This window comes from Miniopterus natalensis, chromosome 9 (assembly GCF_054644295.1).
Source record: "Miniopterus natalensis isolate mMinNat1 chromosome 9, mMinNat1.hap1, whole genome shotgun sequence".
Classification (NCBI taxonomy): Eukaryota; Metazoa; Chordata; class Mammalia; order Chiroptera; family Miniopteridae; genus Miniopterus; species Miniopterus natalensis.
In genome coordinates, this window is record NC_142089.1 from 25709205 (window position 1) to 25733686 (window position 24482).

Below are 24482 nucleotides of genomic sequence, written 5' to 3' on the forward strand. Positions count from 1 at the left end.
TGGGCGCCGGGGAAGCCCCACGAGGCCGCAGCCCACAGACGCCTCCAGCCAAGGCGGTGCCAGCGAGGGTCCAGACTCCCCTCCATCGGGGCAGTCCCCTGGGTAGCCCCGCCTTGTCTGGTTTATCTCTTCATCTCAAAATGCTTAGCAAAGCACCTGGTACATACGTAGCACTTAATGAACAGGGGAACTTAATGCCACTAATTCATGTAATAAAAAAATTAAATGTGCCAGGCACGGTGTTCACGTTCTGCACGGATTATCTGTACTTCACTTAAGCAGGTACCGTTACAACTTCCATTTTACAAATGAAGAAATGGGCTCAGAGAAATCAGCGCACTCTTTTCCCTGCCTGAAATGCAACGGGGCAGCGGAGGGAGAAATGCCAGCGAGCAAGCAGCGCAGGCGCCCGGCGGGGGGCGGGAGCCGCGGCCGGTGGCAGGCTCCCGGAGGCCGGCAGCTTTCGCACCGTGTTGCCGGGGAGCTCGGTTCCTGCTAAGCACAGGCCGGAAGTGTTCCTGTCGGCCGCGTTTCTGATGCGCACGACCGGAAGTTTCCGTCCGCGGCTCTGCGAGCCAGGGGAGCGGCGGCGGCGGTCGCTGGGGGCTACAGGTGCGGAGGCGATGGGGCCGCCCGGGAGACCCAAGCGGCTGGACACAGGCGGAAGGCCGACCTGACCCGGGCCCCCTCCTCGCGGCTGCCTCTTCACCCGCCCCCGCTTGGCTAAAGTGGCTCTTCCCCCTCATCTGAGCCTGGTCCCTCCTCAGGCGCTGACCCGTGACCTGGGGGCGCTCCCCCGTCAGGCGCGATGGCTACGGGCGCGGATGTGCGGGACATTCTAGAACTGGGGGGCCCAGAGGGGGATGCAGCCTCTGGGACCATCAGCAAGAAGGACATTATCAACCCGGACAAGGTAGCGGGGGCGCCTGAGGGCGCGGGGTAGCGGGAGTGACGTGTGGGGAGAGGCAACGGAAGAGAGATGGGTGAGGTGATGGGGTGCTACCCTTCTAGTGAGATGGGAGGTAAAAGTGTGACATAACCTGACAGAATGTGTGCTACCTTCGTGAGATGGGACAGAGGAGGTGAGACACCCGTGGGAAATGGTGGGTCCAAGAGAGTGTGATACTCGTAAAATATTGGGGTGGGGGGCACCAACTTGGTGTGATATTCTGAGCGATGGTGGAAAGGTATCTTCTACTCTGACAGGTTGGGACTCTACCCAGGTGAGGTGAGGCTGAGGAGGGCAGTGATCTGCTCAGACTGGGGGTGCCCTTGTGAGTGGGTTTCTCTGCCTTCATAGTGTCATTGTGTTCCGTATTTGTCATAGTGTGTATGTGTGTCATTGTACCTGTAGGTGCTGGTTTGTTCAGGGATTGAGCTGGGATAAAGAATTCTCAGGAAAGGGAGTCTAGGCTGTGGTTCCTCTCCTGTGGTTTCTCTTCTCAGAAAAAGTCCAAGAAGTCCTCCGAGACACTGACCTTCAAGAGGCCGGAGGGCATGCACCGAGAGGTCTATGCACTGCTTTACTCTGACAAGAAGCAAGTATTAGAATCCCAAGTCCCACCTGCATGTCCCTAACTTTTAGTTTTCTCTGCTAATTCTCTCCGGTCTCTCTGCCCTAGCCAGGGCTCCTGCTTACTATGTAGGCGGCAGGAGGAGCTCAGATCTCTCTCTGCAGGATCTGACTTCCTGGGTAGACCTGGGCCCGAAGGCTCTCTCCACACCTCTGACTCTAACCTCTCTCCTCCCTACACCTTGCTGCCAGGGATGCACCCCCACTGCTACCCAGTGACACTGGTCAAGGCTACCGCACAGTGAAGGCCAAGCTGGGCTCTAAGAAGGTACGGCCCTGGAAGTGGATGCCATTCACTAACCCAGCCCGAAAGGATGGAGCTATGTTCTTCCACTGGCGACGAGCGGCTGAGGAGGGTAAAGACTACCCCTTTGCCAGGTTCAATAAGGTGAGCCACCACCATTTGGACATAGGCCACGGTTGTCCACACACCGTGAGCCACTTGTGTGGGCTCTAGAGGCAGGCTCAAGCCTTTGTTTCAACAGTGGTTAACCACTCAGTCTTGTGGCAAATACCCCCAGGGTGGGACTTTCTGGGTCTTTTCTGCAGTGGGCTCCTGTCCTTTCCTGGACCTGCTCCGGTTTTTGGTGGCTTCTCTTGACTCTTCAAATGTTGCTATTCCTTAGAGCTGTGTCCTAGGTGTTCTACTCTTCTCATTCTGTATTTTTTCCCTAGTTAACGTCTCATTTACCCCGTGGCTTCAGTTACCCTCTGTATGCCATTGACCCCAACTTAATACTTCTAGTCCAGAGCAACAGTTCCCACATATCTCATCTTTTGCTTAATGTCTGTCCCTGAAGGTTCCACAAGTGCCTCAGTTTGAGTAGGTTCTCTTTCTTCCCTTCTCCCAAACCTGTTCCCTATATCAGTGAATGGTACCACTATCCATGCAATTGCCTAAACCAGAAACTTGGGAATCATTCTTGACTTAGTTCCTCCCTTAGCTCTCACATTATTTCCATCAACAGTGGGACGAAGAAGGTAGGGGAAGACAGATCAGAAACATAAGCAAATAAATTGGATTCTTCCAGGAAAGAGCTATCAACAAAATGAAACTAGGATGTTAATGGGATATGAAATGAGATAAAGAGTGAACTTGTAGGTGAAGGGGTTACTTCATTAGATAGGGTGGCCAGAAAGGACCTCTCAGAGAAGGTGGCATTTGAGCTAGACCTGAGTGATAATCATTGAGTCACATGGATTCTGTTTCCATGATAAATCACATCTTGCTGTTTATCATTCTTTGTATCAGCACCCTAGTCCAACCTGAATTATCTGTGGTTTAGATTATGGAGCAGGGTCTTATCCAGACTCAGCCAGCCAGTGAGAGGCAGAGCTGTGCTGAGCTAGGATAATCTAGGCCACTGTTTAAGCTGCTGTACAATATGACCTTGCATTCCCTGCAGCCTGGAACAGCCTGCTCTTTGAGCCTGAAAACACTGGGAGCTTAAACACAGGACTCCCAAGTCCTGACTTCTTTCCCTCAATCCAATATATCCCACTACACCTGGATACCTCCCCCTGATGGCTTCTCAGACTTAGCATGCCCAGGTGTGACCTGTCATTCTCCCCTGTGCCCCAAACCTGGTTTCTTCCATCTTACCACCATCCTTAGGCCCCTCAGGCCCAGTGGAGGGAGAGGCTGGAGATGTAAGATTGAGAAGGGACAACCAAGAAGTGAGGCATTTGAGGCAGTGGGAGAGAAGGTTGGATGAGAGTTTGAAATGAAGACAAAAGAATGTTCATGTTGCATTTAGTAAATATCGCTCCATGGCATGCCAGGCCCTAGGCACTGAGGACACAAAAGTGAATCAGACATAATATCTGTCCTTGAGAAACTCTCCATGTTGTTGGGGAGGGGTTCGGGGGAGGCACAGGCAACTATGATTTGGTAGGATACGTGCTATAGTGGGAGGCTTTGAAGGTCATGAAAGCTTCCTAGAGAAGTTAGAACTTGAATTGTCTTGAAGGATGTCACCAGATGATATTAGGGAAGTAGTTCGGTGATTTTTTTTTAGGCAGAGGGGACAGCATGAGGAAAAGGCACAAATTAAAAACCAGTCACATGTATGGGATGCTCTGTGCATCTCCCTGTAGATGAAGCCTAAAGCTCAAGGCAGAACATGGTGGGAGATAAGGGGCCAGGTCAGGCAGGGCTTGGCAACCAGGCTCAGGAATTTGGGCTTTGCCCTGATGTCTTGGGTGGCCACTGAAATTGTAAATTTCAGTTTTAATAAGATCATGGTAACCACAGTGGATAATGAAGTCAGTTAACTGAACAAATGTGCTTCCCTCCAATACTCCTTATTTCTGGATTCCCGCTCTTAGTCCCTGGCTCCCAGTTGCTCTCTGCTTGAGCCAGAAAACATAGGAGTCAGCACTTCCTCTCCACTCATGTCCAGTTGCCAAGTCCTCTGGATTTTAATCTAAAGCATCTCAAGACTGTGCCCTTTTCTCTACCTTCCACTTGTGCTGCTTTATTTCAGGCCTCCTCACTTCTCACCCGGGTTATTTCTAAATTTGCCAGTTAGCCTTCCAAGCTCTTGTTTCACCCCATCTGTCCTCACTGCTGCCAGGGTGCTCTTTGCAAGAGAATCATGACCATTTCAGCTCTTTTCTTTAAAACTAACCTTATTGGCTCACACAAGGCCTGCAGCAGCTGGCCTCTTCTGACTCTGTTCACACCTTTCCTTGTGTTGCCCTTTACTGTTTCCCTAATGTGTCCCTGTCAGGCTCGCACACATTAGGCTGTTTCTCATCTCTGTTTCGCCCCTTCTGCCTAGGATTTTCTCCACCATCTCCCCTCACCAGTTCACTTTTGCTTGACCTTAAGATTGAACCAGGCTTCATTTACCTCTTCCCTGACCAACACCAGTCTGGATCAGGTGTCACTCACTACACCCTAGGCATGCCCTTGTCATCAGACTTGCCACACTGTTCTAAGTTATTTTTTCAGCTGGACTGTGATTCCTGTCCATCTTATTCAGTACTGTATCCCCAGCATAGGTCTAGTAGGTTCATGATAAATGTTTGGTGAATGAATGAATGGCTCCCTCACTTGAAAGTAGGACTGGCTGCACAGTTCTTGAATATTTTTTTTTAATTAAATGGAATTGAAATGCACAGGAGGGATACTTAACCAAGCCTGGGAAACCAGAGACTTCCCAGAGGACATGAGAAGTTATCTAGGTAGAAGGAATGTGGAAATGGGAAGACATTTCAGGCAAGAACAACGGAGGCTGAGGGGGACATTGCTAGTCATTTGGCTGGAACTTAAGGTCCAGGAGGCACAATGGCTGCAGAGAGACAGGTCTTTCACCCGTGTTCAGTGATTGATTCAGAAATATTCATTGACACCTATAGAGTGCCTGGCCCTGGGCTGAACCCGGAAGGTAGGAAGTGAATGAGACAACCCTTGCTCTTGAGGAGTTTACAAATTATCTCTAATGTGCTTTTAGACTAGTGGAGAGCATTGAGGAGTTTAAAAATGGATGGCTGGGTGACATGATCAGATATATATTCTAGAACAGTGCTTCTCAACTTATCCATGGTAAAGGACATTAAAAAAAATTCCAATCCATCAGAGATTGATATAGTAAAATTGTAAGACAAAGTACAAGTCCGTGTTTCTTCATAGTAGATTCAGCGGTGTATGATTACTGTAAAATCGTTACAAAGGTCTCTAAATGCCTACTCTCAATTGCCTTACTTACCACACACAAGGGATAAAAGTCTGCAAACAGCACTGGCCTGTAGGCTGTTCGTTGCACTGGTCAGAGATCCCATCTTGGCTGCAGATGGGCAATTGCTTCGGGGAGGATTGAATGGAGGCAGAGAGACCATGAGAGGCTGTTTTCCTGATCCAGGAAAATGGTAGTGGTGATCTGGACTGGGATGTGGCAGTGGAGAGAGATTCCGGAGATAAAAGCCACAGATGCGGTGGAGAGGGAGGGGAATCAAGGGTAAAGGTAGGAATTAAAGAATGCCTCCCAGGTTTCTGGCTTGGGCACCTGGGTTGAATGATGGTGACTTTGACTGAGATCTGGACTGGAAGAGTTATAAGTTTGAGGGAGGGTGATGAGCTCAGTACTGAACATACTAAGTTTTTTAGTTTTTTTTAATTGAGATATAATTGATGTAACATTATTAGTTTAAGGTGTACAGTATAATGATTCAGTATTTGTATATACTGTGAAATTACCACAGTAAGTCTTGTCAGTTTTCTATCACTTGAACATGTATAGTTGTATGTGGGACCTCCATAGGAGATATTCAATATCTCAGGAGATACTGGAATTAAGAGTCTTGAGAGCAGGTTCAGAGCCCTGTGGTTTTCGATAGAGAAAATTCCCTGCTCCAACCTAGTATTGACTCCTTGGGGTATCTGACAGACCCAGCTCATGGTGGTGTTGCTTGTCCCTGAGGGAGGTCTAGGGCATGGGCATGGGCTGGGGTGCATATGTTGGAAGTCGGATTCAGGTGCCTTTTCTGTAGAGAGCTACGTGAACTTGGTCCCCTCTGGGGGACCTGCAATTCTCACTGTCACCACTGGATGGCAGTAGTGCTTCAGACAAGTGTTCCACGGACTAGGGGAGCCTGGGCATTTTTCCAGTATTTAGCCATCTGCCCTACTCCAGAGTTGACCTTTGGACTCCACAGAAGTGCTTACATGTGGGCCTGTCACCTTAACCATGGGGGCAGGAACATGTGTGCTATTACCAGGGCTCTGGAGCTGAAGGCATGGTAGAGTGGCTCCTGGAGTGAGTGCAGAGGCAGGCTGCAGTGCCACAGCTGGCCTGGGCTCTGGTTAAGCAGTTTCTTCCCTTACTTTGGAAACACCATCTCCAGGCTGCCCGGTGTAAGGCCCTAGGCAGAGGATTTGCTTTTGTCCAACCCAGGGATTGGCAATAAACAGGAGAGGCTATGGTCAAAGGAGACTGGAGCCTACTAGACATGACATGATGTGGGCATGCCCCAACTCTGCCCCTCTGTGCCAGTAGACGGTGCAGGTGCCCGTGTATTCAGAGCAGGAGTACCAGCTTTATCTTCATGATGACGCTTGGACTAAAGCAGAAACTGACCACCTCTTCGATCTCAGCCGCCGCTTTGACCTTCGTTTTGTAGTTATCCATGACCGGTATGACCACCAGCAGTTCAAGGTGAGCTGGTGTTGTTCATTTCCATGTGTGCCTAACCCCTAGACCTAGCAGGCCCACTAGTTTCATGCCATCCCTTCCACATGCCTCTAAGTGCCCCCCCCAATGTCTTTATTCTCAGAAGCGTTCCGTGGAGGATTTGAAGGAACGGTACTACCACATCTGTGCTAAGCTTGCCAATGTGCGGGCCGTGCCAGGAACAGACCTTAAGATTCCAGTATTTGATGCTGGGCATGAGCGGCGGCGGAAGGAACAGCTGGAGCGTCTGTACAACCGGACCCCAGAGCAGGTAAGCCCCGAGCCCACAAACTCTCCTTCATGCCCCAAACCCACTGCTTCCATCCTCAATACCCTCAACTCACCCCCAGGTCCCCCTGCCTCCCACTGGTTACCAGTGTGCCTCACACCAGTCTTACCCCTCACTGGACACCTTCTCTGCTCTCATAGCCCTTCACCTCCCTCATGATCTTTTCTCAGGTTCCCTCACAGACAGCCCAGCACCCCTTCACTCCCTGTCTACCCTCACTCCCCCACGAGCCTGTATGTACTTCTTAAGCCTCTCTCACTTCTTCAGGTAGCAGAGGAGGAATACCTGCTACAGGAGCTGCGCAAGATTGAGGCCCGGAAGAAGGAGCGGGAGAAGCGCAGTCAGGACCTGCAGAAGCTGATAACAGCGGCAGACACTACTGCAGAGCAGCGGCGCACTGAACGCAAGGCCCCCAAGAAGAAGCTACCCCAGAAAAAGGAGGCTGAGAAACCGGTGTGGAGACTAAAGCAGCCCAGCTCAGGGCAGAGGGGTCGCCTGACACTGGACACCCTAGCTCTGAGAGCACCCTGAGCTGGCAGGGTGGAGACTAACACTAGGCCCTCTCGCTGTGACACCTTGGTCTTCATAACTCCTCCTCCCACAGGCTGTTCCCGAGACTGCAGGCATCAAGTTTCCAGACTTCAAGTCTGCAGGGGTCACGCTGCGGAGCCAGCGGGTATGTGTCACTTCCTTCAGTGTGTTTGGGCCCTGGGTGCTCGCTCTGTGGCCCAAATTCTGCAGGCCATGGGGCTGGAGCAGTAGGAGAGGTTGTGCCATGTGTTGCAGGTAGAGGTGGCCTTGGGATGTGGCCAGGCTGAGGTCACACCTTTCACTGTATTCCACCACTTGCTGTTTCCTTTGTGACCCAGAGCTGCCTCCAGGGCTTAACTTCTCTTCCACTCCCCCACTGCCTTTAGTCCCCTTCATCCTAAGGTGCTTGTGGGGTGAGAGGGCTGAGTTGCTGGTTCATTGCAGATGAAGCTGCCAAGCTCTGTGGGACAGAAGAAGATCAAGGCCCTGGAACAGATGCTATTGGAGCTGGGTGTGGGTGAGTGTGAAGGCTGGGCCCCTCAGGATGGGGGGCTGTGGGTAAAGACAGGGAGGGCATTTTCTGTTACCAGCCTTCCAGCATACCCTGGCTCTGTCCCTGTGCCTTCCACCACTACCTGCAGAGCTGAGCCCCACACCCACGGAGGAGCTGGTGCACATGTTCAACGAGCTGCGGAGTGACCTGGTGCTGCTCTACGAACTCAAGCAGGCCTGTGCCAACTGCGAGTATGAGCTGCAGATGCTGCGGCACCGTCACGAGGCACTGGCCCGGGCTGGTGTGCTAGGAGGCCCTGCCACACCAGCATCAGGCCCAGCCCCAGTCTCTGCTGAGTCAGTGGTACCTGAATCTGGTCTCGGTCCTGACCCCACCAAGGACACCATCATTGATGTGGTGGGTGCGCCTCTCACGCCCAATTCGGTAAGAGCTTGGACAAGCTGGAAGATTATGAAATGGTCCTGCATGTGAGCTCACGCACACTTGTGCACAGGCTCTGCTCCCTCTAGTGCCTGTAATGGGAATTGTCACTCTGAGGGGTTGACACTGAGGACAGGAGTGGGTGGCCAGTGTGAAATATGCACCAAGCCTGAATCAGGCCTCAGGGACCGGCCATTGACCTCAACACCTTCCGTGTCTCTCCTCAGAGGAAGCGACGGGAATCAGCCTCCAGTTCCTCTTCTGTGAAGAAAGCCAAGAAGCCGTGAGCGGCCGCATGGGGTGTGGGTGGTATTGCCGTGTAAATAGAGTTGCCGAGTTGGACTGGGCTGCTTCCTTTTCCTTCCCACCACTTCTGCTGCCCCTGGCTGGGAGGGTGGGCAGGAGGGGTCACCACACACACTTAATGGGTGGCATTGGGGCTTGCCTGCATGGAGGCCCTTAGCCCTCTAACCATTAACCAGTGCCCATGTTGCGCAAACACCTGTGCCCAGGAACACCTGAGGTTGTGCACTCAAGATGGTTCATATGCAGCGGTGGCGTCAGATACCAGCAGATTCAAACAGCCTTGTGCTCAGTTGCTGTGGCCCTGTGCATATTCATTGAGGGTCTCAGAGGCACTTCAGTGACAAGTAGCTGCACTGGTGGCCTTGAGCACAGAGCAGCCTGGAATACAAACTCCTACCCTTCCCGACAGTGTCATGCACAGCATACCTGGTCCACACACATATCAAGGGCCTTGTTTCCCCGACTTTATTCAGTGGCACGTTCACAGTGGGGATGGGGTAGACACAAGGTGGGCCCGATCTGTCCTGGAGCCCTGGGGGCACCACACACCATGCACTATGGATGGGAGGGGGCACAGGGGGCTTGGTGGTCCCAGCAGAAGCCTGTGTACCGGGGAGGAGGCAGTGAGTACCTGGGTCCCCCTAGCCCAGGCCCATAGTGGGAGGGGCTAATACTGAGCTGAGGTTGGGTGGGGATGGGGGGGGGGCACAATGTATCTGCTCCAGAGGGACCAAGTGGCCAAGCCCTTACCTAGGGCACAGGCCCACAGGGAAGGCTGGGGGTCACTTGATGTAGAGCTGTGCCACTCTCCCTTTTTTCCTCTGGTGAGGGAGAGGAGGGTTCTGGGCTGGGCCAAGCAGCTATCCTGTACTGCCCCATCCCATCCTTGGCCAATCAGAACGGCTTCGAGGTCTGCTTGAAGATGAAGCCTCGATATGCAAGTGTCTTCATGATGTTGGCAATATTCTTGCAGTCATCTAAAAAAAGGAAGAGAAGACATTTAGGTGGGCCCCAGGTCCTTTCCCTCCATGCCCACAGGTGCTCTTACACAGGTGGGGTGGGAAGCATGGTTAGATTCAGGAGGCAGACACTAAACTAGGGGGCCCCATTCCCTTGCGGCAGTATCTCCAGCTTTAGGTTTAGCTGGGTGATGCTGGCCGGGCAGGAAGCCTGGTCTCAATGCTTCTCAGTCCCATAATTCATGCTCGAAATTGGCCGGCGTGTCCCGCCCCGGCCCCAGCGGTGATGTATGGGCGCCGTCGCAGTAAGAAAAAGGCAGAGTAAATGTGTAATTTCTCCCTTGACGGCCCCCGGCCGCTGGGCGATCCTTCTTGTTGCCGCCGCGTGGGGACGGCCTGTCCGCCACACTCCGTCTTCCCGCCACCCGCCTTGATGTCTCCATTTCATTACTGTGCGGCCATTCATCACGCCCACGGCCAGGGTGACTTTGCCGGCACTTGCATGTGTGGGAGATGTGGCCCAGGCCATAATCACTGGTGACAAGGCACAAGCCTTGGCACTTTCGGGTCAGGGCCCTGGGAAACACCTGCCCTGGCTCCCAGGCTTATGTGCTCAACCAGCAACCTGCCTGGACACCTGCTCCTGTGCAGTCCCAGATCAGTGGAGAGGGTCCAGGTTTATGGTTCCCTACTGGATCTACCTGAGTCCACGCCCTGCCTCTTCCACCCTGACCTACTGGGCTCAAAGCTGGTACTGGTAGGGCTTTAGCCCTGTCTGGCTGTCTCTCAGGTTAAATATGTCTTCTGTCTGCCAGACCCTGTCATGGCAATTTCACCAGTATTGTTCCCCATGTTCAAAGCTGTCCCAGAACCCTGGTGGCCACAGGAACAGGTACTCCTGGGCCTCAGTATCATGGACATAGGCCAGGATGTGTTCTGTCACCACCAGCAAGAGGTACGACTACCCAGAGCTTGTCCCACTATAGTAAGCCTAGGACAGAAATGGACCAAGTGCCTGAGTTTTTCTTTTCCACTGTCCAGAGCAGCTGCCAACTCCCTATCCCTTCACCAGCCTTTCCTCCCATTACTCTCCCATCTCCCATAGAGGCTCCTGGGCCATAACCAGGGCCTCAGCCTCCACCAGCCCTCATGGGATCAATGGCTGTGGTGGCTTAAGTATTATACATCGATGTCATAATCAGGTATGGGGGGTGGTAAGGTCAAGGTGGGGTCAGGAGGCCTCCACAGCTGCCAAGGAACAACCCCTTCCAGAATGCCCCAACCTGCCCTTGCCAGGACTTTAGGAAATGGGGGCCCACCAGAGTTAGAAAAGGGTTGTAGGAGTGGGAGAAATCTCTGGTCAGCCCAGGGCAGGTATCAGCCAGACACCAGCTCTGCAGCCCCTCAGACCTGTCTTTGCAGAGCTCAACATGAATGTACCAATGGTGGATGTGAGCATGGACAGGTGACCCAGGACCTAGACACAGGGACACCTTGTTCCTCCAGGGACTCAGGAAGCCACAAGGGCTGGTCTGAGGCAAAACAGAGGGAAGACAGATGGGTGGATAGTGGCGGCCATGGCAACTCCAGACGTGACCCATCCCCGTGGTTTATGGGCCGGACACGCACCCTGTTCATCTGAGGCCCCATCATTTGTCTCCCTTAGTGTGTATGCCCGTGCTGTGGCGGTGGAGAGTAAAGGGAGAGGGCTGTGGCAGGAGGAGGTAGGCAGTTGAGAGGGAGGGGGAGGGGGCAGAAAGGACCCTGGGAGGGGGGAAGGTTTATGATAGGACCCAGGGCTGTGATAGCACCATAAGAGGGGCTCTGATAGGGTGATTTTCTTCCCAAAAAAGTCTGGTCTTGTTAGGGCACCTCCAATCCTTCCTGTCTCCTGCACTCTGGGGACTATAGCTGCTCTGCATATTAAGAATAAGTCCCCTTGTTATCTGCAATTACCCAGCGGCCACACACCTCATTTCTTCCAGCAGAAAAGAAAATTAGTTTTCTATTGACTTCATCTGGCTCCTCCCTCATTGCTGGACAAAGTGCTCAATCTGCCTCCCCTGGCGCAAGTGAAAGTGCCCAGCCCCTCCCCTAGATCACCAGTCATCCAGAGGGCAAGTACGGATCTCCCACCTGTGCCTGGCCCTGAGCTGGGAGAAGATCCATGTGCCCCAGCCTCTGTCCTTGACCTCTTCTGACTACACATGAGATGGCTTCATTCACAGCTGGAACTTCAGCTACCTCTGAGGATCACAGTGTCCAGCCTGGACCTCTCTCCTGAGCTTCAGACCACAGATCCAAATGCTCTGGAACATCTCTTTCTAGATATCCATACAAACTCAAAACACCCAGTAATGATAAGTTAAAAAAAAGGGGTGGTGGAGGGGATCAATGGGGGAAGCTGTAATACTTTCAACAATAAAGATTTTTAAAAAGCCCAGTAATAAACTGATTTCCCCCCCCAAGCCTCTTTACTCCCCTGTGTTCTCCATCTCAGTAAAAGGTACCCCAAATGCCCAAATAAGAAACGTGAGAGTCAAGTGTGACATCTTGCCTCCCTCACTCCCCAAATAATAATCACACATGAACTACAGATTCTATCTTATTTTCTGTCTAATCATCTACTTCCCGTCATTCTGGCAGTCACCCCCTTGGCCAGCTCATCATTTCTTGTTTTTACAACAATAACTTGTCCTCTTTTCCCCTTTAATCCATTCTCCTGTCGCCAAAGTGATCTTTCTTACACAAACCTGATCACATCCTTTCCTCTTTAAAGTCCTAACCCCTATCTTCCAATGTCAAGGAACCACTTACTGTTTTCTGAAAATGACAAAGTAGGAGTTTTACAGACCTGTTTGTAGTCTGAACTTCACCCTATGGTGAGTGCTTAGTTTCTCTGAACTTCAGGCTCCTCCGCTAGGGGTGACAACGGACACTGCCTTCAGTGTTATGAGGATTCAACAGGTGATGCGCCCGCGTGTCTCTGTGCATGCTTTCTGTCTGGAATACCTCTTCCTGAAGGGAAGGCAAGGATGCTAGCTTTCTGGATGGCCCCATGGTGAGAAAGTGTACACTGTACAATCTATGGCATAGATGGCATGGGCTGGCACATTTGGTAAAACCATCATTCACTCCGCCAACTTTGACTGCTGGTCCCGTTTACTGGAGATTGTGGAGTCTAAGTTGCAACTGGTCCATTACAATGAAGAAAGAGAGACCCATACCGGGGGAGACGTGTTTCAGTTCACCCAGCAAGTCAGTGGCACAGCACTTAAGGGCTTCCACACAGGCCTTTTCCCGTCCTTGAAGCCTTCATAAGAGTCTGTGCAACCTACTTACTGAACAGTTTAAACAGTCAATGGCACAGTTAGAAAATGAGGGACTGGGCAGAAGCACAGAGACAGATCTGGGTCCTTTAACAGGCCATACGATCAGAGAGACAGCAGCAGGATGAGCCTGGCGACAACATGGCCTCTCAGAGTCCTCTGCTTGAAGCCCTGTGGCCACCTGGGTCAGCAGCCCCACTTTCTGGCACCTCTTATTGAGTGATGAGGTAAGCCTGAAGCTGTTACAGGGTAGGAGACAAGAGGTGGTCCACAGCCTTGTGCTCACACTGAAGGCCTCCAAGGACAGGTCTTTCTCACCTCCAAATTCTAGAAAATTAACCTGTTTTATGTTATTGCAGGGTCATCAATTTGTGAAAAAAAGACCTTCTTTTTATGGGCATTAATACTTAATGTTGAAAATATTTTTATATTGTCAACACCATAATGGGAGGGGTGCAGCAGTAGCATAAATTTTTCAGACAGGTGAGTGGAGCTAACACCTAACAAAGGATAAGCTTGTTGGCCTGGCCCAAGTTTAGTTAGTCCTGTATCTGCTTGGCAATAGAGCTGCTAGTGGAAGGGTAGCTCAGATCACTCGGGACACCCAGTGAGAGCTCACAGGGGGCAACCACCTGAGGCTGACATGCTCCAGTTAGCTGCACTTGTTTGGGAATTGAACAGTAGAGGACAGGAAGCAAGGCCTGGGCCAGGGCCAACCCAAGGAGGGAAGGGGGCCAAGGAAAGTCTTGGAGGGTCATTGATTCATGCACTCATTCATTCAGCAAACACTGACACCTCTGTGTACTGGGTGCACACAGGACATGTTGGCCACAGGGCTGCAGACTCTATAGCTCCGTACCCTCAAAGAGCTCAGAGACAGACCTGTAGGTGGTGCAGTGTGAACAGTGCTATGACAAAAGGAGGCACAGAAAAGGTACCTTGTTCAGTCTGAGGATCAGGAAAGAGTTCCTGGAAGGACGAAGTTAAGCAGAGGTCCGAGGGGCATGTGGGAGGGGCTAGCCAGAATATTGGGGTTTAAGTGGAGGCCATGTCCTTGCATAGTGAACAGCATACGCACATTCTGGAGGGAAAATGTGGAGTGTCCAAAAATACTTAAGTTTAGCGGGTGGTGTTGGTGGGGGTGATGAAGAATAAGAGGCAGGGGAGTGGAAGGAGATGAAGCTAGTGAGGTCAGTAATGACCGGCTAGAGAAAACCCCAAATACCGAGGCAAGGAACTTAAGGTTTTATTATTTTGGGAATGATTGGGAGACACTAACATGTTTAAGGAGAAACATGACAGGACCAAATCTGTGTTTCAGAATTATCATTTGAGGATGGGAGGAATTAACCCTCAAGGCAGAGACACCAATTAGCACACAGTACTATGGTTCAGGCCAGAAATGGTGGCCCAGAACTAGGCCGGTGCAGGCAGAGACAGAGGTGGAGGTCTACTGGTGATGTGGAGAAGTTGATGGAGGCAAGAAGTTTTTAGGAAATGAAATGAGCAAGTCTTAATGAGGGGATGGGAAGGGCTGGAGGAGGGAGGAGTCTAGGATCTTAGTGCTCACTGAGATAAGACAAACCAAGAGAGAGTGCAGGTTTGGGGCAGTGATGAACTTTGCTCGAATGTGTTAAGTCTTGAGGTTCCTATGAAACATCTAAACTTATCAGATATTTCCTTTATGGCTTCTAGCCTTTATATCTTGCTTAAAAAGGCCTTTCCTATCCCAGCGTTATTAGAAAGCTATCATTTATTTTCTCCTAATACTTTCAGTTTTTGTTTTTTGTTAATATATCTTTATTGATTTCAGAGAGAGGAAGGGAGAGGGGGAAAGAGAGAAACAACAACGATGAGAGAGCAACTGATAGACTGCCTCCTGCATGCCCCCTGCTGGGGATCGAGCCCACAACCCAGGCATGTGCCCTGAGCAGGAATCAAACCACAATCTCCTGGATCCTAGGTCGATGCGCAACTGCTGAGCCACACCTGGCCGGGCAACTTTCATTTTTTATATTTAACTTTTTAAACTGTCTGGGATTTATTTTGTATATGGTGAGAAACAGAAGATCTAACTTTATTTTTTCACTAGTGGATAGCCAGTTGTTCTATATCACTATTGATTGAACTACCTGCACTTCCCTCACCCTTTTGAAATGATGCCTCTATCATATGTACAATTCCCAAACCTGGGTCTATTGGAGCCAGGAAAGAGAATGAAGGTGAAACAATCAAAGAGGCAAAGGGGACATGACCTTTGGGAATATGAAGCAGTGTGTCTAAAAAACGATTCAGACACAACCTGAGGACTCCTGCCTAAAAGCCCAGCCTGGTGACACACCTTACTAGTAATCTCCAGGAGCTAGTTGGGAATGGGGCCAGACCCGTGGAGCAGGGACCAGCAAAGGCCGTGTAGGGAGAACAGTGCAAGGAACAGGAACCATGGGAAGACTGTGTAGACACTCTAGAAGCTCTTTTTATCGCCACATCTTTCTGTTTGTCTGGACATCTGGGCAGCAGCATGCCTGAGGACAAAGGGCCAGTGGGTCAATCCTAGCCTGCTTGACACAGGTTTGTCAGACAAAATATGTCCCCAGCCCCACCTGAGACATACATATACTAAAAAATTGTTTATCTGAAGTTCTGATTTAACTGATGTCCTATATTTTTATTTATTAAATCGGCAATTCTATGCTGGAGGCCAGCATCCTAAGCTACAGCTGTGTGCAGTTCAAGATACAACAGCAAAGGGTAGCTCAGAGGGAAGGCAGTGAATTTAGGACTGAACCAGCAGAGGGACACTGCATACCCTTAAATTCTGGGTTTGAATCCAAATGCTACCACTTAACTGTGAACTTGCCAAGTTACTGTACTTTATTTAACCTCTCTGGTTTCGATTTCTTCTTCTCTAAAATGGGAATAAAAGTGATAATTAGAGCAATTACTTCCCTCAAAGGGTTGTTAAAAAAAGATGAAATGAGTTTTTGTGAAGCGTTTAAAACAGTGGCTGGGTTAATTATTATCATTGTTGTTGTTATTCTAATAATTTCCAATAGTAATATTGTTATTCCAAAGGTAACACTCTGATATTTCCTAACCCCTTTTTTCTTGTCCCAGGCATGGCCCCCAGTCTCCTGGGCCCTCCCCACAGTGCCACCTTGGCCCACCTAACACGCCCCCTCCAGACATAGACTCCGTCTCTCCACGGACGCCGCTCCCACAGCTCCCTCCCCCTCCCACAGACAGGGCCCTTATAGCCTCAACTCCAAAGTGACCCCTTCTTCAGTGCCCCCCCATCCCCTTCCACCCCACTGAGGTGCCTGGAGGTGCCACAGGGCTGATGGTGAAGGATGACGGTGGTTCCACAATAAGGGGAAAAGGCAATTTCATCTTGATTAGCAGGCGATTTCTCTCTCCATAATAAGCACGCTCCAAATAATTAGCGTGTTTTACGTAATAATGAAATTACAGAAATGCAGTCCACTTATTCAAACAACTCACCATTACCATATTTTTAAATATTAGACTTAATTAGAGTTTATCACTTCAGAGAAGTATGCGGACCGAAGATGTTTTTAAAAAAATCCTCATAAAGTGTTTATTAAGCGCTGGTAAAGCTGGGATAATGATGTGTTTGGAAATTAAGGCAATCAAACACTTACCGCTGCTCCTGGAGGCCGGGCATGGAAATGAGGCCATTACACGCCCATTACCCGCCAGCTCACAGCCACTTGGGGGGTGGGGAGAGGATGCTCCTGGTCGAGAGGGCAAAGTGCCCGGAAACGCCTGTGCCAACATATCCAACAGCCTGACCAGTAGGCACAGCATCATACCTTTTATGTCACCTACATCACATTTAGCCACCAGGGCCCAACTCAGACTTAGCCAGGCAAATGACAAGACTGGTCCCAAAAGCCAAAGAAGATGCCTAAGACTAAGCTTGCTCCAGACTCCCAGGCCTGGCAGGGTATGTCAACTCCATTCAAATCCCAGTGCAGAGTGGGGACAGAAGCCAGGTTGGTTAGTGAGAGGAGAAGTAGACTGAGGAAGCTACAGACCCAGAACAGGTGACCACTCCCCACTATGGGCCACATAGGAAGGGGCAGCTAGAGTGGCAGGAAGGGGCTAGGAGGGAGGTACGGAACTGAGTTGGGAGTCAAAGACGCTGAGAAGGCAGGGACCAGGCTTGATACACACCTGGGGATACAGACCTGGTCCGGGGAAAGGAGGCAAGAAGGGTGGCAGGAGAAGGGCTGGTGGCTCCAGGCCCCATTTATCCCGGTGAATAACTAATTCCAGAATTTATAGTGCTGGGGTTTTGTTCTGTGGCCATTTATATCTGCGAGGGGAGGAAATGAAGAGGCAGCACGGACGCCACATCTTTCTGTGTTATTGCTTGTCTGCCATTTGCAAATCATTATTAATTGTGGGCCCTGGTGGCGGGCCGGGCGGGGGCCGGACTGGGTACATCCACATAGCTCTTCATCAAGGACCCCAGCCGCTGCCCCAGAGAGCCAATTACCCCGCCCTGATTGGGATCAGATAAAGAGGGAATTTTTACAAATTAGGGAATAAATAGAATTTCCACACAGGGCGCGGGCAGGACCTGAGAGGCTGTAATGAAAAACCATCCGTCACCATCAGTGGCCTGGGCACGCAGGCCCGGCACTCCCTCCCCTTGTGGGCCCGCCCTTGTGCTCAGGGGCCTGGGTGTACAGGTCTAAGGATATCTCCAAGCCTTCCATGGCTCACAACAGGGAGAGTTCTCCAAAGGGGTATATACACCTTTTGGGCTGAAGAGGTCTAGGCCCCAGCTTTGATACTGTCCCTAGTGCTGCCTCTCCCTCTGGGTCTTGACAAAAAGGAGACTGACGAAGTTCTGAGAAAGGCCAGAGTTGGGGGCTACAGGGCAAAGACCAAATCTATGCCCCTACAGCTATGGCAGCCCTAGGGCAGAGCCCCAGCCCCGTGGACCACTCACTCTGGGCTCCCATTAGCGCTCCTCCCCTTGGATCATTAAATATGTATATCTTATTACACGCCTTGTTAGAGTATCGAGCTCTATTGACTGATGATAAATCCTGAGCCTCATCCTGGCCATAAATTTATCTGGAGATGATGAAGACTCAATAATCTAGTCAGGCAGATAATATCATCGGGCCTTAAAAAAGATCATTACATTATATGTCAGAATTAAAAGTGAAATACGCCGTAGTAACAGGGAGGCTGCTCTGGCCATTATAACGGGTGCCCGCTTTCCCCCACTTGTTTCTAGCCAAGGCCCCATCCAGGTAGAGGGGCCAAGAAGCCTTACCTTCCTCCTGGCTCTGGGATGCCATAGCTAAAAATGCCAGAGGATATTAGATAAGCTAAGGCCAAGTAAAGGGGACCTGGCCAGGGAGGGGTGAGGGGAAGAGATGGTTACTGAGAACAGCTGAGCACATCTGCCATACCTGGCAGCCACCTCTGGTCCAACCAAGCTTCCACCTTAACCTGTCCCTAAGGAGTGTCCTGTGGGACTATCTTCTGGGGGTACTTGAGTGGTTATAATAGGAAGGTGACCAGGGCCTCACCTCCTTCCTAAATGGCCTAACCAGGGCAGATGCTTTCCAAAACTGGGATATAGAGAGGTTAGGCTACTTGCCTGTGCTGCCCCAGGTACCTGTCACCTGGCCCCAGACCCATGTGTCAGCAGCCTATCTGGAGAATTTCTTGTGAGCATGTGTAATCAGTCCAGACCATGACTACCACCTTCCTGAGACCTGCCTGTGACAGCCTCTATATCCTGTCCTCTGAGAAACTTGCTGCCAGCCTCTTGGTTTTTTGACCTCAGCACTAATGACCTTGTCTGTTATACCTTATTTCCACCATTTCCACAATCACACCTTCAACCTCTTTAATACCCTCTACTGCTCTTAAAATATTAAATTCAAATACTCCTAGTTTCTGATGTTAATACATTTTTTCTTTCATCTCACTTGAAACCATTTATAATTCTGCTTCTCCATATACATCACCCCTCTTGCCTTCACCTTCTTCCCTGTCCACTTTTGATTGCTTACGCAACAGCCCTGCCTCTTCTGCCAAGTTGGCAGAGCCCACTCCTCACTCATGTGACCAGGGTGAATGCTCCGTGGTCTGAGCCATTGGTAGTGACCCTATTTCCCTGGCCAGTCACTGATTTAGGGGCGACCATGTGTTCTGGCTACTGACAGGAGGGTAAGTTAGCTAAAAGACCTTCATGGAAAATTTCTTCACTCTTAAGAAGAGAAGCACAGGGGGAAATAGCCCTTTATGTCCTGCTGGTTATTTTCATGTTTGCACACGTCTGGGACTGCAGTAGCCATCTTCCAACCTTTAGGCGAGTTAGCCTATGAAAAACATGCTGAAGATAAAATAACAACAACAAAAAGGAAAGCCCGGCTGGGCGTGGCTCAGCTGTTGAGCGTCAACCTAGGATCCAGGTGATCGGGGTTCGATTCCCAGTCAGGGCACATGCCCGGGTTGTGGGCTCGATCCTGTCAGGGGGTGCAGTAGCCAGCCGATCAATGACTCTCTCATCATTGATGTTTCTACCTCTCTCTCCCTCTCCTTTCCTCACTCTGAAATCAATAAAAATATATTTAAAAAAAAAAAAAAAAAAAAAAGGCAAAAAATCTGGGTCTCTGATGACATTGCTAAGATGCTGAATTTAAAAGCCTGAGGATCACCTCCAAACTTTTGTGAGGTAATAAATCCTCTTATTATTTAAGATATTTTAAATTGGGTTTTCTTTGTAGCTGAAAGCATACAAACTGATACAGAATATAAAGACAGAAAAGAGACTGATATAACAAATGAACCCTATAATGTAAACTTGGCTGAATGAAGGAGGGAGGGCAAAGGTCAATGAGGACACTGATATTTCAGGCTAGAAAGATGATAACTCTTATCATGCTCTCTATACACATGATCAAATTGTTTCCTGCTGCATCTCAGGATACATGCCATGCTACTAAAAAGGCAAAAAGAGTCCAGTTTAGATGGGAACCCATGTGGAAACAGAGAGAAAAGAAAATATAACTTCACTAAGAAAGGTTTTCAGTCTGTGGCTTGCAATCTAAGTTGACTAAAAGCCCCAAAGCTCCTCAAAGTCATGAGACTTGGGCTGCTTCTCTCCACCCTGCTCTTCTCAGCATGTTGTTTCTAATTTCCAAGTTATTTCATGATCCAAAATGGCTGCTGGAGCTCCAACCATCACATCCACATTTTAGGAAAGAGGAAGAAGGAAAAGGCAAGAACAATGTATATCTAGCTGAGTCACTTCCTTTTAAGTACTGTTCCTGGAGGTCTCACATAATATTTCCTTTTATCTCACTGGACAGAACTCAGAGATATAACCATATCTAACTGTATGAGAAACTAAAAAAACTAGCTTTTTAACTGGGTACATACTGCTGCCCCTAATTATACAGGGGATTTATTTAGTGAGGAAGAAGGACAATGGATACTGGATGTGTATCAAGCAATTTCTGTTCTAGCATCATAACTGATCCATCTCACTTTGGAACTTGGATTCCATGACCCATCATGTCAATCCTTTCTTACCAATATTCTCAACTCTCTTGCCCCTCTTTCCTTCCATCACCCTTGCCTGGAAAAACCCAAACTCTGCCTTTCTTATGCCTGCATTTGGGTTGAGTGTAATCAGAGAAAACTACAACCATATAGATTCACCTCACCCATAAAATCAGTCATCAACCTCAACTGGCTGTATAAAACTGCCCAGCCAATTTGGTCAGTGTGCACACTCTCTCCCTTTTTCCCTAGTGACAATTTTAAATTTTCTTTTGCTGCCACAATCTCAAGTGCCCTACCCCCAACATCAGCCCTGATCCCCTCACCCACACACTCGTCTCCTACTTCATGGGAAATACTCTCCTGCATCTGTGCCAGCTCTCTCCTCTCATCCTGTTACAAGAGAGCACCCACCCTGATGTCACTTCTAAAGCCCATCCCTGCACTCCACCTGGAGTCCAATCTCACTGCCTTTTCAGGGCCTTATGAGTGACCCCAAATGTTTCTTCTGCACTGGCCCCTTCACATTAGCATGTAAATATATTAAATCTCTCCCATCTTTAAAAACTTCCCTGTAATCTCCTTTCCCATGAGGCTAGTATCTAATCTCTCCTCCCTTTCATAGCCAGACTTCAGAGTTGTTAACACTCATGGTCTCATTCACTCATCTCCCACCCTGCAATCTCCCTCACCACTGCTTTACCAAATTGCTTTCTCTAATGATTCCTATGACCTCACAGGGGTGAAGTCCAATGGAAGCTTCTCAGGTTTAGATGGATCTGATCCAATGGACTTACACCTCAAAACGTACTTCTTGGCTCCAGGAACACCATCTTCTCTCTATCCAACCCTCCTCCAGCTCCTTTGTACATGCCTTTGCTTCTGACCACCCCTAAGATGTGGGTGCTGCTCAGAGCGGTCGTTGGCCCTCTTCCCTTTTCACTCTCTACTCTCTCCCTGGGCAACCTCATCTATCCCTGAGGTTTTAATTACCATATAGTTTCCAATAATTTCTAAACCTACATTCCCACTACTACTATCCCAGTCCAGGGCACCACCATCTTTCATCTAGGTGACACTAGTGTCCCTGCCAATCTTCTCCATGGTGTCTGTCTAAACTACAAATCTGGTCAGTTCACTCCCTGTCTTAAAACCCTTCAACGATCCAGGAAGGTCATTAGTGGAAGTACTGGTAAAATTCAATAAGGCCTTTAGTTTAGTTAAGAGTATAGCATTAACGTTAATTTTCTGGTGCTCATAATTGCAATATGATTATATAAGATGTTAACACTAGGGAAAGCTGGGTAACATATATAGAAACTTTTCTGTTAATATAAAATTAGTTCAAAGTAAAAAGTTGAAGAGTTAATAATTAAAACAACAAACCATCACCTCTAACAGTGCCTCACTGCTCTCAGGACAGTGTCCAAACTCCTTCAGAAAGTCCGGGGATCTGCCCAGGACTGGGGCCCCATCTGCCCCACTCTCCTGTTGTGTGAAGGCGGTGGGTGGAAGAGGGACTGTAGTTCAGACTCTCTTGTTGCTCAGCTTTTTCACATGCTTTTCCTTCTGCCTGGAACTTCTCCCTCCTCTTCTCCCCTAGCATTCCCCCGATCCCTCAGAACCTGGGCTTGCTATTGTTTCCTGGGGTGCCTTATCTGGGCCCCCACCTTTGTTAGGAATCCCTTCTATGTGCTTCCCCACTAAGATTGCCTCGGTTACCTCCTGCTAGATCACAAACCCCTTGAGGGCACTAATGTTAGAGGCCCCCAGTCTACATGTATTAAGTGGAAGAATGGAAGGATGGAGGAAAAGGAGGGAAGGGTGGTGTGTCAAGATCACAGGTGAACCTACTCTGGCCCTGACATTTGCCACCTAAAGCCTAGACATGCCAGGGCCCTGAAAATCAGTTATCATCCCATCCCCAGGGCTCCAGGCCCTTCCCTACCTCCACTCCTTCCTAGTATCTTGGTTTCTCTAAAACCTGCCATGCCAGGAGGCTGGATGGGACCTGAGCTCTCAGCACTCTGGCCAGTCTGGCCTGCAAACCAAGGCACTGGGGGCAGCAGTAATGGTGCTGGGGCTCCCCAGTCCTAGCCAGTGATGCCCTAGACACAGGCCTGGCTATGCCTGAGGACTCAGATGGGGCTGCCCTCCCTAAGCCCAGTCTCACCTGGTAAATATTTCATCCTCAAGCTGCTCAGCTAATCCCTATTAATTTCAATACCGCAGCCTTGCCTGGCTCAGCTCCCAATGCATTATTTATCCCCTTTGTTTGTTTGTCACTAACAGGTGGGCCCCAGCGGAGCGGCTGACTGGGGAAAAGCCTACTCCATCACAGTGTGGTTGTGAATTAATCATGAGGACTAATGGGAACCACCTCAGCTCCAGGCACTTCTCTCTCCGCCTTCCCTTGCCCTGGCACACAGGGGTGGGCCAGGGCCATCTCAACTCAATTTAACTCAATTCAAAACAATACATTTTATTTACTATCTGCCTACATGAATCAGATGCTATGTTATGCTTTGGGGATACAAACTGAACAAAACAGATGTAAGTTCCTGCCCTCAGGGAACTTACAATCTAGTGGGGGAGAGAGGCATTAAATAACTCATTTCTTAATTATGATTGTGACAGAGTGTATAAAGGGAGTGAGGGGTGCTATCGAGTGCACGGGGGAACAGGGAAGACTTCCCTGGGGAAGCAAAATTTGAGCTGCGCTCAAAGGATGAGCAGGTATTAATTAGACCAAGAGGTGGGAATAGGGGCTCCCAGGGGAAAAATGAATGTGGGAAGCCTTAAGGTGAGAGAAGGCATGGAAGGTTCCAGGAAATGAGGGTAGGCATTGTGCTGGTGTACAGGGAACATGAGAGTGGCTTGAGAAGGGGCAGGGGACTGTCCCTACACCAACAAGGCCCAGTTTGGGGACGCTCTTCTTCCTAAACAATCAGTCCCAGTGGATTACCACAGAGTCACCCTGAACACCTTGATACAAACACACACTTACATCACTTCTGCTAACTTGAGCAGTATCTGATTTCTTGACTGTGCTCCTGAGAGATGATCAAAACCATTAATCCTCAATTGCACAGATAGGGAGCTCTGGGGAGCACTTGGTCTGAGGACTTGTGATGGGCCTGTGCAGGCCTAGGTGGTTTAGAGCCACTTGGAGGCTTAGGTGCACCACAGCACAACAGCACAGGACCTGCCCATGGTCCCCAAGGGGAGACCAGGCACAGGGTGGGGAACACTGACCAACCTCAGCCACAAGTGTTCACATCACCTACTAGGAAGGGACTTCCCTCGCCTCTGAAAACCCAGTACTGGACTTCTGAATGACTGAAAAAAAGCAAATGCCTAGCAGAGATCTTTTCCCCAGACATGATCCTCAAAACTCTCCCAGAGATTTAAATAGACAACTGAGCTAACTTGTACTCAGGGTTTTATAGCACTTTCAAATCCTCGGAGGAAGCCTGGAGAGGCAGGAGCTATCAACCCCACTTTAAAGGGGAAGAACCAGAGGCCTAGGAAGGTGAATGGCTTACTCAGGACACCCCACCTGGAAGTGATGAGCCTTAACTAAAGGCTCCAGAATATTCACAGATCCACCCCCTCTGGGCATTTCCCTAGGAATCTCTCTTGGTGACTCCAGGGACCTTAGCTCCCAAGAACAATCCTAAAAGGCACCTGGCTTATGAATCAAGTGCTGCTCTGCCAGGGTTTGTAATTCTATTCAAAGTGGCCACTTTGAAAATCCATATGTCTTCAGGCTCCCCGTACATCATGGTGTCAAGTCCTGGAGCAGAGGCATCCATCGGTGGCTCCCAATA

General features: G+C 49.7%; 2 protein-coding genes across 4 annotated transcripts in view; one reads left to right on the forward strand and one right to left on the reverse strand.

The window, feature by feature from the left end:
• Nucleotides 1–578: 578 nt before the first annotated feature.
• On the forward strand, nucleotides 579–11065 carry DMAP1 (DNA methyltransferase 1 associated protein 1). Its single transcript, XM_016199236.2, has 10 exons — nucleotides 579–913; nucleotides 1447–1538; nucleotides 1766–1961; nucleotides 6574–6732; nucleotides 6851–7018; nucleotides 7304–7489; nucleotides 7641–7712; nucleotides 8012–8084; nucleotides 8209–8504; nucleotides 8729–11065. The coding sequence occupies exons 1-10, from the start codon at nucleotides 809–811 to the stop codon at nucleotides 8786–8788; spliced, it is 1407 nt and encodes a 468-aa protein (XP_016054722.1). The 5' UTR covers nucleotides 579–808; the 3' UTR covers nucleotides 8789–11065.
• The window catches only part of ERI3 (ERI1 exoribonuclease family member 3), a 118717-nt gene continuing 103489 nt past the window's right edge, over nucleotides 9255–24482 (reverse strand). For all 3 annotated transcript variants that reach the window (XM_016199237.2, XM_016199238.2, XM_016199239.2), the window contains one exon: nucleotides 9255–9784. In XM_016199237.2, coding sequence (XP_016054723.1) covers nucleotides 9702–9784 — 83 coding nt within the window. In that variant the 3' untranslated portion in view covers nucleotides 9255–9701. The remainder of the gene's footprint in view (nucleotides 9785–24482) is intronic.

Excerpts from the sequence above, each read along its gene's own strand:
- DMAP1 (XM_016199236.2), top strand. The coding sequence starts at position 809 with ATGGCTACGGGCGCGGATGTGCGGGACATTCTAGAACTGGGGGGCCCA. Across the intron at positions 1,962-6,573 it reads CCTTTGCCAGGTTCAATAAG|ACGGTGCAGGTGCCCGTGTA; the intron begins GTGAGCCACCAC and ends CTGTGCCAGTAG. Across the intron at positions 7,019-7,303 it reads ACAACCGGACCCCAGAGCAG|GTAGCAGAGGAGGAATACCT; the intron begins GTAAGCCCCGAG and ends TCACTTCTTCAG.